The sequence below is a fragment of the Gorilla gorilla genome, chromosome 6 (assembly GCF_029281585.2).
Source record: "Gorilla gorilla gorilla isolate KB3781 chromosome 6, NHGRI_mGorGor1-v2.1_pri, whole genome shotgun sequence".
NCBI classification, from domain to species: Eukaryota; Metazoa; Chordata; class Mammalia; order Primates; family Hominidae; genus Gorilla; species Gorilla gorilla.
The window spans coordinates 30,279,675-30,291,763 of NC_073230.2; the positions used below are offsets into that span (position 1 = coordinate 30,279,675).

Genomic DNA, 12,089 nt, shown 5'->3' on the forward strand with positions numbered 1-12,089 from the left:
GGAATTTTAATACTGTGCTCAGTTTTCAGCAAAATTACACACGCCTAGATTCACAGATGCTGAAGCAGTTACATTAAGTACTTACCAAAACTGATTTCCTGCAGTTAGCTCTCAAGAATTCCACTTTAAAATCCCTTTATGCAACAAGACACCACAACAGTCTTCTATGTCTCCATGGCAAAGGTAACAAGCCTTGAGGAAATAGGCTTAAATAGCTAAGAGGGTTTTACATTAGAAATAAGAACTTTCTGGTGATGGCAGCTCCCAGCACCTGAGAGGGATTATAGTCATGATCATGCCTAAACACTGGATGCTGAAAATATTCAACCCAATAGGCTCTTTCCAAACTGTCCGTTTCAGGTTCTACTTTCTTGTATTAGTAACAATGGCCAAATGTAGTAAATAACGCTATTTTGTTAGAAGAACGGAAAAAACTAAATAATAAAAGTAGGATTCAAATACAGGTGAAGGTCCCAGGAAACCAGTATCTAGAACTGAAAACTAGTTTCCATTAATTAGCTGCCTTTCCTTCTACCAGAAAATAGTGCTACTATTCCATGTAGCTCTCCACGGGCTCTTGCCCAGCCAGCTCTAGTTTCCTAATATAACTGAGGGAAACTTTAGCCTCACATTTAACCTACAAATAAATCACACAACTCCCCAATGCCATTCCCACCCCCCTAGCAACAGAGCCGCCAGGACCTTTATTTCTTGAAGTCAGAACTTTAATGCAGAGGAGGAAGTAACAGCTTGGTTTGTCACAAACAGAACTATCTGTATTCTTACTACCTCGGAATATCCTAGAAGGAGTTATTAATTCACTGCAAAGGGAAACTGTAATCCATATGTTAGGTCAATGGGCAGGAATAACTTGGAAAAATTTTTTTATATCGTGATCCGCCCGCCCTGGCCTCCCAAAGTGCTGGGATTTACAGGCGTAAATAGCACCTAGGTACATACATAAATTCCCTGTTTTGAAAAAGTACCAAAAGGCTTAATTTTTACCTGATAATCCTAGCATGTTCAATTCAAAAAAGACTCAAGCATAACATTGTTAAAAACATTTATTCTGATACATTCTATCATAAGTTAGTACAAGTTCCACTCTGCTACAGATGCATCTGTGAAGAGCCTTGTGCCATCCAACTAGTGACTGAATGATGTCCCATCTCTTATCCGAGCCAGAGCACACATCTTCCATGCTGTCCGCTGATTGCCTCCAAATCCAGGAGACCAAATAATCCTTTATCCCCAAAGTAGGCTAAAATGTTTGTGAAGAGGAGAAAGAAATTAAATTCCGAAATAAAAATCTTCTGGACATAACCTAAGACCTAGAAAATTTTATACATTTATGTGTTTCCTCATCTATCAAATTCAGTTGTGAAAGACAAGGATCAATCCCACTGAACAAACAAATTAAATATACAGAACTGTATTCAAATACACTTTTCTTTTGAGCACAGTTACCTACCATAAACAAAAACGAAAATGTGAGCAGACATAAAATGAAGTCAATCAAAAGGAAAACGATTACTGATTTCCATTAACAGGTAGGCCTGATAAACCCAGAAAACAAAGCTATCTCATTATTAGATGCAGTATCAGTAATGCTAAAATAACATTTATTGAATGGTTTCTGTGCATTAGACACTGAGGAAAGTTCACAACTCCCAACTACGATCCCTATTTTAATGTGGAAATTGAGGCTCTGAGATAGTTATATATCATTTAAGTGGGTAGAGTGGGATGTGGCCTAAGTGCCCTTACAACCATTAAGTTCCTGGGGAGCAATTAGCCTCCACTTCCACCTCAACTAACTCTTACCCCAAACATTCCAGCCACTAAGAAGCCCAGACTCCCAAATCATTTGCTGACTCCAATAGAGTGTAGGAAGGAGAAAAGAGATGGTTTCATTTCTAAATCCTGCTGCTTAAAAATGTAGCCCAGTTGAATAAAACTGCATTATTAAATGACAATGACAGTTTTGTAAAGTTTATTTTTAAAAAATATTTTCCCTGTGCCTAAGAAGAAAACACACATCTATTTCCAATTTTCAAATGTGTATTAAAATTGCCTCTTAAACCCTAAGTATTTTTGCACACAGTTAAGATATGAAAATAAATTATTGGCCAGGCATGATAGTTCATGCCTGTAATCCCAGTACTTTGGAGGCTGAGGTGGGTGGATCGCCTGAGCCCACGAGTTCGAAACCAGCCTGGGAAACATGGTGAAACCCTGTCTCTCAAAAAAGAAAAAAAACAAAAAAAAAACAAAAATACAAAAATTAGCCAGACTTGGTGGTGCATGCCTGTAATCCCAGCTACTCAGGAGGCTGAGGCAGGAGAATCACTTGAACCTGGGAGGCGGAGGTTGCAGTGAGCCAAGATTGTACCATTGCACTCCAGCCTGGGTGACAGAGCAAGACTCCGACTCAAAAAAAAAAAAAAAAAAAAAAAAATTAGCCAGGTGTGGTGACGCGTGCCTGTGGTCCTGGCTACTCGGGAGGCTGAGGTGGGAGGACCACCTGAGCTCAGGAGGTCAAGGCTGCAGTGAGCCATGACTGCGCCACTGCACTCCAGCCTGGGTGACAGAAAAAAACACACAAAAAAAGATCTATGAAGGTCTCTTCTTCAATGGTAATGGGCAGCAAAAATATAAAAAGGAAATCTTGCTCAGCCTTATGCAGATAATGAAAATGATTCTCTTAACCTTGATAGTCACATATTTTGCCTAAATGTTTTACAAAGACACTGCCCCTTATATATTATAGTACTTTTGAATAAGGCATTCATGTCAACCAATATTTGCTGACCACATACAATGAGTCATCCTGGGTGAAAGAGGATACTAAGATGAATGTGGTCCTGATCTCAAACAACCCAACAACCTGGCAAGGGAAACAAACTAGTAGATCATTAACTGTATTATTTACATAAGTATTATATAAACAATAAATATATGTAGAAACAACAGACTTTATATTAATAAACAATAAATTTTACGTTAATAAAAACCATAGCAGGTATAATTCTGTTCCTTTCAGAGTACAGATTAGGCAGCTCAGATCTCTCTAGTCACTCTTCCCAGTGCAGGGAGCACAGTACATGAAATTCCGTAACTGAGTAACCCTTTGCAGGCACTCACTCACTCAATTCTTTCCTAAAACACAAATGCCTCTGGAGGGAAACCAGAAGATGCTCTTAATGACAGAAAAGATCAAGAGGGTTAGCATCAGGAAGGAGAGAAGCACTGAGAAGACAATAAGATGAAGAAATGAAAAGCAGTAGGACAGGGATGCTTCATCTAGTTGCTGAAGGTTCAAATCTTGTTGGGATAAATGCAGCCCCAAAAAAAGACAACAGAAAGACACATTCTTGCCCCACTTCTGTATCCTAAATCACCCAGGGCACAAAAAAGTGTTATTTCCTAGCATGCAGGTCCAGCCTAAAATTTGTACAAGATGCAATGCTTTGTCAATTCCTGACCAAAGGACCACCAAGACGGCCAGGTGCTGTGGCTCATGCTTATAATCCTAGCACATTGGGAGGCCCAGGTGGGAGGACTGCTTGAGCCCAGAAGTTCGAGACCAGACTGGGCAACACAGTGAGACCTTCTTGCTACAAAAAAACTAAAATGAAATATAAAAAACCCACAGAAGACCATCAAGAGATGAGGGTCATTAGTTAATTCAATGCTTGTTGAGCAACCACTTTAGGTGCTTATGAGACAAAATATATTATAGCTACAAGCATAATACAAGGCAGAGAATGACAGATACAAAAGGATACTGTGGGGCTGGGTGCAGTGGCCCATGCCTATAATCCCAGCACTTCAGGAGGTCAAGGCAGGATCACTTGATCCCAGGAGTTTGAGACCAGACTAGGCAACAGGGCGAGATCTTGCCTCTATAAAAACTAAAAAGAAAAAAAGAAACTATGGAAACACAAAAAACAGAGTAGTTTTAGCTAGGAGGAAAGAAGGAAGAGATTCACAGAAGGGGCGACATTTGAGATTGGGCTTTTCTAGAAGCAGATTTCCATCCAGTGCAAACTAAGGGGAAAAAGCATTCCAGGCTGAGGGAGCACAAGCATAGGAACAAAGGCATAAAAATATACATAGTTTATTCTGGGACTTAGCATGCAGTATCATATAGCTAGAGCACTGTTTTCATAAGGAAATGGGGATAAAAAAGATGACACTGAAAAGGTTAAAAATTACTATTAATAGTTTACTGATCACGTATTACTTGACAAGTACTGCTAATACTTTATATATAATATTCAATGCTTATGGCTACCTTATTAGGTAGGTATTATTATCCCCAACTGATAAAAAGGGGAGATGACAGCTTAGAAAGGTTAACGGCTTCTTGGAGGAAGGTATTTGATGATAATTTCCAATACTTGGAAAATGTCCACACAGCTTGACTCAGTAGTCCTCTCTTATGTTTCCCAAGGTAATGTTTCTCTAAGGAAATAACTGGTCTAAGGCCAAGGCCACTCAACTAGTAGGCAGAAGATATATTACCTCAATCGCTATTTTACAGAAAAGAAAATTCATAGATCAAAGAGTAAGGGCTAAGAAAAAAGGACTTAGTGGGGAATCTCTGAAAAGTTTCTTTTTTTTTTTTTTTTTTTTGAGACGGAGTCTCGCTCTGTCGCCCAGGCTGGAGTGCAGTGGCGCGATCTCGGCTCACTGCAAGCTCCGCCTCCCGGGTTCACGCCATTCTCCTGCCTCAGCCTCCCGAGTAGCTGGGACTACAGGCGCCCGCCACCACGCCCGGCTAATTTTTAGTATTTTTAGTAGAGACGGGGTTTCACCGTGTTAGCCAGGATGGTCTCGATCTCCTGACCTCGTGATCCACCCGCCTCGGCCTCCCAAAGTGCTGGGATTACAGGCGTGAGCCACCGCGCCCGAAAACAGTTTCTAAAAGTCATGCCATAAACAGTTAAAGGAAGAGAGGGAGGTGAAGAAGGTAGTGTGTGAAGATCATTTGTTGAAAAACTTTAGCAGGGAAAACAGAATAACTGCAGAAGTGAACAATTTGAGAGCACATATTGTAGTACCCTTTGAGAATAAAAAAGACCTTCCTCTGAAAAAGAAGAGAGCAGCAAGGCAGATGTGGTGGAGGAAATTCATACCAGATAGTATTGTGCTAAGTTAAGAAAGAGGTAAAATTACTTGGGGAAGGCCACATGATCCAGTGGAAAGAATGTGAGCTTTGGAAATAGAACATATTCCACCACCTACTGACTGGATAACCTGCTCTGAAGGACTGAAGTTGACAACTAGACACATTGTGTAAAAAGCACCTAAAGCAGTGGCTGACACATTCTAGGTGATAGTGAATAACATATTTTCTGCCCACTCTAGAAAAACATGGCTTAGAGTAAAAGTTCGAAGAAAATGAATAAAGCCCTAGAACAGTCAGTGAAAAGTCTGTGAGGGCAACCCACAATAGATGTCTGAGACAGGATCAAGGAGAAATCCGATTCACTAGTGTGCAGTAGTCATGGTCATCATAGTGCCACAAGTATCAGTCGTTCCTCCAGAGCAAACCTGCCTGTTTGAGATTATACCTATACATATAATTTTCATAAGTATGCACATATATGCATACATATGTATATGAATATGTATACTGTGTGTGTGAAGTTTTCACAAGTGTTTACACATACCAGCAAGATCATTTCTGAGAAAGGAATTTGACAGTCAAAAGCCATAAATGCTCATACTTTATTAATCCCATGACAATTTATAAGGAAATCAAAATCTATAAAAGCTATGTATACACAAATGTTAATTATTTACTTTTTTTTTTTTTGTAGAGATGGGTCTCGCTATGTTGCCCAGGCTGGTCTTGAACTCCTAGCCTCAAGCAATCCTCCCATGATCTTTCCACCTTGGCTTTCCAAAGTGCTGAGATTACAGGTGTGAGCCACCACACCCTGCCCAAATGTTAATTGTATTGTTGTATAAAACACTGAAAAATTGAAAAACCTACGTAAACCGCAACTGGAAAACATATGGGACAGCAACTAAAATTTTAGGTGAAAACAAAATCCTGCATACCCTTGTCAGAGCGATATAAAAGGTTGTATTCATCTGAATGAGGATAAGACGGGAATATGAGAAATTTAAAACAGTTCGTATTTTAAAGTGGTAGGATAATAAATTCTTTTTCTGTTAAAATATGCTTCATTGTAGTTATAACATGGTACAGTAAATACAAATTAGGAGGGGGAAGAGAAAGTAGTTGCAGTCTTCCAATAGCCCAAAACTATACTGACTGATAAAGCTCCATTTCAAGGCCTGCCACTATTACCCTTTTACATCTTAGTGATTCAGTACTACTGTATGAACATTTGCCCTGAAATGTTTAGTTTTAACAGCAGTACCTCAAAACAGTTGGTTCAGGCATTCCAGGATCTGCACCCCTCTTAAATCCTGAATCAAGGAAGACAGAAGAGAAAAAATATTAAAACCCCAGCAGACAAAACATTTACAATCAAGACTTTTTCTTCTTTGTAATCCAACCTAGGATAGTTAGAATGATATCTAGACCAACCAGTACTATCTAAATTTACCTACGCTACAGAAGTCTCCAATCTTCATTAGAGTATGAAATTATGTCCAGGACTAATCAGTAGGAAGAACAAGCTATCTTATTCCTTTCTTTTTGAGACAGAGTCTCACTCTGTCACCCAGGCTGGAGTGCTGTGGCATGATCTCGGCTCACTGCAACCTCTGTCACCTCTGCCTCCCAGGCTCAAGCTATTCTCCTGTCTCAGCCTCCTGAGTAGCTAAGATCACAGGCACGTGCTGCCACGCCCAGCTGAATTTTTTTGTGTTTTTAGTAGAGACAAGGTCTCACCATGTTGGCCAGGCTGGTCTCAAACTCCTGACCTCAAATGATCCACCTGCCTCGACTTTCCAAAGTGCTGGGATTACAGGTGTGAACCACCATGCCCAGACGAAAACAAACAACTTTTTCAGTGAGCCACTGCACATGGCCATTATTCCTATTATATACACAATTGGCACAGTTGCCCTTAGCATGTTCTATCTTTCATTATTAGTCATTTACCCAGAAATAAGATACCACAACTCCCAAATTATACTGGATGAAAGACTATGAAGAGCAAAATGATTTTTGGAAAAACACACAACTAAACTTTTTAATTTTTTTAGAGACAGGGTTTCACTATACAGTTCAAGGCTGGTCTTGAACTCCTGGGCTCAAGTGATCAGCCTCCTCAGCCTCCCAAAGTGCTGGGATTACAGGCGTGAACCACCATGCCTGGAGGAAAAACTACTGAACTTTTTAAAAAACACAACTGAGGATATTTTATCCCCCATAAACCTCTCCTTTTATAAAACAAAGACCAATGATAAAAAAAGGACGGGGTGGAGGGCGGGGGGGGGGGGGGTTGGTGGCAGGGGATGGATCATCCAATACTTATTATTTAACAACCTAATTAAATCAACTCGTTACAAGTATGGTTAAGTATATCTTTCACCATTTAAAATATATTTATAAATTAACCTGATGATATATATGTTCACTTGTTGAAGCAACTGACTAAGTTAGGGAGGTTTCAAGAACTACGAGGGGTCTGCAATTTTATCTTATTTAAAAGACAAAAAATAGTATATGTAATAGGGAATAAAAGTTAATATTTTAAAAAAAATCTTCTGTGACTTAGACCATTAAAATAAATAAAAGATAACAAACTGGCTTGCCAGTTTCACAGATGTTGGTATAAAACACTATTCTTTTTTTTTTTTTTTTTTTTGAGATGGAGTCTCGCTCTGTCGCCAGGCTGGAGTGTAGTGGTACGATCTCAGCTCACTGCAACCTTCACCTACTCCCGGGTTCAAGCGATTCTCCTGCCTCAGCCTCCTGAGTAGTTGGGATTACAGGCATGCGCCACTACACCCAGCTAATTTTTGTATTTTTAGTAGAGACAGAGTTTCTCCATGTTGGTCAGCCTGGTCTCGAACTCCTGACCCCTGGTGATCCGCCCGCCCCAGCCTCCTGCACATGTGGTGGATTGTACTGCAGGAGATTAACTGGAGTGTAGGGAACAAGAGTCTTTTATAATGGCCCTGTAAGCACGTCTCTCTTTGCTCTGGCTGAAGGTACTATTTTCCAAGGCTGTTTGTTCTACAAACACCCTCAAAAGATCATATGGAACAAAGGGTCATCAGAGCCTCTGCTTATAAGATGTGCAGAAATGCAAGACACCATGGAGAATTGTCTTCCAACAAGCGGCTCATTAAAACCTTTTTGTTAGTAAATGTCCAGACAGATTCTCTATTATCGTGTCACTGCTTGTCATATTTTATAGCACTATACTCCCTGAAGCACTGAAAGTTATGATTGAACCTAAATTACACACAAAGTTAAATCCGCAGTTGCTGGTTTTAGTGAGAGTTGAGGTGGAGGAAGTAAAAGAACAACCTGGAGCCAGGTGTGGTGGCCCATTCCTATAATCCCAGCACTTTGGGAGGCCAAGATTGAAGATCACTTGAAACCAGAATTTCAAGACCACCAGCCTGGGTAACACAGCAAGACCCTGTCTCTATTTCAACATGGGAACTGGTTTAGACATAAAATTAAATATACAGTATAAAGGAAAAGACAATGATAGACAAGTACTGGAAAGACAACCTTAACACCAATCTCATATAACTTGAATTGAATGTTGGGGTGAAAATCACCATAATGGTAGTCCTAGGAAGGGAATATAGCCAGTGTGCATAAAATGAAAGATAAACTCTAGTATGGAAAAGGAATGCATTATCCACTCTTACACGAAAGCCCCTGGCATGCAGATTGCAGCAACCAGCTACAGCTTTCTAGCAATAGAAACGGAATCTCAAAACAGGGAGGAGGAGGGAACAGTAGATGAAAAGACTTACAGAGAAGCAAAAAACCAAAGGGACACAAAAAGCAAGAGCACGCTAAAATAGGACCTCGTATACGCAGTGAAAAAAGGTGGCACAAAGAAGGGGAAGAATCAAGCTTCCACACCTCTCTTAGCTATAAGGGGAGCTAGTCCCAGTGTTTGACCAGCCAGAGTAGGCCCTTCTATCAGTAAGTGAAAGAAGTGGGTGTGGGGGGAGGTGCTGCAAGAATAGTGGGGACAACACCAACTGTCATATTTACTCTAATCCTTGGTACCCATACAAAGTCACTAAAATCTAGAAAAGTAATGTTTTTTAAAAAAATTGCACCCAGAATAAGGGAGAAAAACGTCTTTTTAAGTTCTATAATCCCAGGTTACCAGTTGGCTTGCAACTCATGGAGAAATAGAAACCACAGCTGCTTAGTCAGAGTGTACTTTATCTTATACAATGCATGACACCTAAATTAAATAGGAAGCAGCACCTTGTTAAAACCATAGCATTTTAAAATGTGAAACTGAGTTTTACAATTGTCAAACTATATGCTCAAACTGACACAGCTGGGATGAAAAACCTGCTCTTTCCCTTTCACCGAACTGCCTGAGTGGGGCAGTAAAATTAAAAAGAAAAAACTTGGCCGGGCGCGGTGGCTCACGCCTGTAATCCCAGCACTTTGGGAGGCCGAGGCGGGCGGATCACGAGGTCAGGAGATCGAGACCATCCTGGCTAACACGGTGAAACCCCGTCTCTAGTAAAAATACAAAAGATTAGCCCGGCATGGTGGCGGGCGCTGTAGTCCCAGCTGCCCGGGAGGCTGAGGCAGGAGAATGGCGAGAACCCGGGAGGCGGAGCTTGCAGTGAGCCGAGATCGCGCCACTGCACTCCAGCCTGGGCGAGCCAGACCCCGTCTCAAAAAAAAAAAGAAAAAGAAAAAACTACAGGCTGGCCGCGGTGATTCACACTTGCAATCCCAGCACTTTGGGAGGCCGCACGCGGGGCGGAGGCCGGCGGGAGGGGAGGTAGCTAACTTGAGGCCAGCCTGGCCCACATAGCAAAACCCCGTCTCTACTAAAAATATAAACATTAGCCGCGAGCGGTGGCTCCAAGTCTGTAATCACAGCTACTCGAGAGGCTAAGGGGGAAGGATCGCTTGATCCGAGAGGCAGAGATTGCGGTGGGCAGAGATCGCGCCACTACACTCCAGCCTGGGCACACAGCGACTGTCTCAAAAAAGAAAAAAGGAAAAAAAAAGAAAAGAGAAGACAGAAAAGAAAAGAAAAAACTACAGAATAGGTCCAAGTCTGCAACCCTAACTGAAAAATATTAACAAATCCTTGCAGTAAGTGACCGAGCCTGTTGGCACCAGCCTGTAGTCCCAGGTACTTGGGAGACTGAGGTGGAAGGATCGCTAGAGCACAGGAGGCAGAGGTTGCAATGAGCCGGGATAGCGCCACTGCACTCCAGTCTGGGTGACAGAACGAGACTCTGTCTTAAAAACAAAAACCAAAAAAACCCCACATCCTTTAAGTGCGCTATAATGGTTAAGACTATGGGCTCTGATGCCCCGCTGCCTGAGCCCCTAACTCCCTCAGTCAGCATAGCTGTGCGACCTTGGCAAAAAAGTTTCTCTACGGCTGTTTCCTCACCTGTAAAATGGGGGCAGTAATAGAAACCATCCAAACCCTTCATCGTACAGCTAAGAAAGCAGAAGCATCCAACGACTATTATTATAATCATGCTTTCATGGCAGTGGTACTTTCACGAGGTGTCTCGATTCCCTGAACAGGACTCTTTCCACTTAGGACCACATGGAGCGGTGAGGAAAAACACCCCGAGAACCACCTAGTGCTAAAGAGTGAATTAGTGACTTTCACATCCACTGGGGTCATCCAACCCTCCCTACAATCCCGAGAAGTATGACCTCCACTTTAAGGATGCAAAAATAGAAAAGGAGGGATTGCAAGACTGCTTAAAGACCATGCAACTATAAAGCGATAGAACGGGAACTCGAACTCAGGTTAGATAGACCCCACTTGACCAGACAGCCTCAGGGGCCGTGCACGGCGGTGTCCCCTGTTTTTCTCTCCCTCCCCCGATGGCCAAAAATGGGGCTGCTGTCTCCGCCACCCTCTTCCCTCCAGTCACTTTCCCGGTTCTTCTCCCACTGACCCAGGTAAATCACAAGAGGGATAAAGCCCCAGCGAATGGCAAACTGGCCCCCCTTGAAGAGCTGCTGTAGTCTCTGCTTGGCCTCTTTGCTCAGCTTCACCATGGCGACGGCAGTGTGGCGTAGCGAGGACCCCTTACAGCAACCACTGCGTCGGGAATCCGAAAGGGAAAGGAGGTGCGCAGGCGCCACACACGGCCTTTACGGCAGGAGTCGTGAGCGTCGCCAGCAGAGGTCGTAATTCATCGCCTTTAACCTTCCCTGCTCTTCCGCCTCGCCGCCAGTAGTAGGCGCATGCGTGGTTGCGATCATGGCTGGCTGTAACTTCGCGTTTCTGTTACCCATTTTTAAAGCGCATCTTCAGGTGTTCCTTCCTTCTCATAGAAGGAACATTAATTAAATTCAGAGGGACTGGGTTTTAGTCCTAACTCTTATTCCTACTGGCTGTGTAACCGTGGACAAGTTATTTAACTTCTCAGAATCAGGTTGTTCAAACCTGAGGTTGAACTGCAAAAAGGTTACGAAGTGACACTCGGTAGGGCCCGAATCCATGTTTTCTTTGATCCCAATCTTTTTTAAAAAAAATTCTTTTAATTACTTGCCAACATTTTAGAATTTGGAAATCTCACATGAAATTCTGGACTTTTGAAGCTGAGAAATTCCATTGCAACAATCAAGGAGACTAAATAGGAAATGACACTTCTGTTTGGCCATCTTGCCCTGATTGGTTTAGAATGGCAGTGGTTCTCAACCCTGGCTGCACATTAGAATCACTTTAGGAGAGGTAAAACCATACTCACGCTGGAGACCTACTCCTAGAAATTCTAATGAGTTTGGGGCTGGGAACTGGCCATTGATCTGCCTTTGAAGTTTCCCAAGTGATTCCCAACCTCTGATGTAATAAATTTCTGGCTGCTGTCGTATTTGAGATTTGACCCCCCAGGTCTAAGACTTAATTGATTTTTAAGGCTGTAAGACATTTCTAAGACTTTGACTTTTAAGACTTTCCTGC

The 12,089-nt window shown here is 42.1% G+C and overlaps 1 protein-coding gene across 1 annotated transcript; it reads right to left on the reverse strand.

Annotated features, from left to right (window-relative positions):
• Nucleotides 1-1,046: 1,046 nt before the first annotated feature.
• On the reverse strand, nt 1,047-11,277 carry TOMM7 (translocase of outer mitochondrial membrane 7). Its single transcript, XM_004045162.5, has 3 exons — nt 11,080-11,277; nt 6,399-6,447; nt 1,047-1,261 (listed from the first exon to the last, which is right to left on the reverse strand). Exons 1-3 carry the CDS (start codon nt 11,180-11,182, stop codon nt 1,246-1,248), a joined length of 168 nt encoding a protein of 55 aa, XP_004045210.1. The 5' UTR covers nt 11,183-11,277; the 3' UTR covers nt 1,047-1,245.
• Nucleotides 11,278-12,089: the final 812 nt, after the last annotated feature.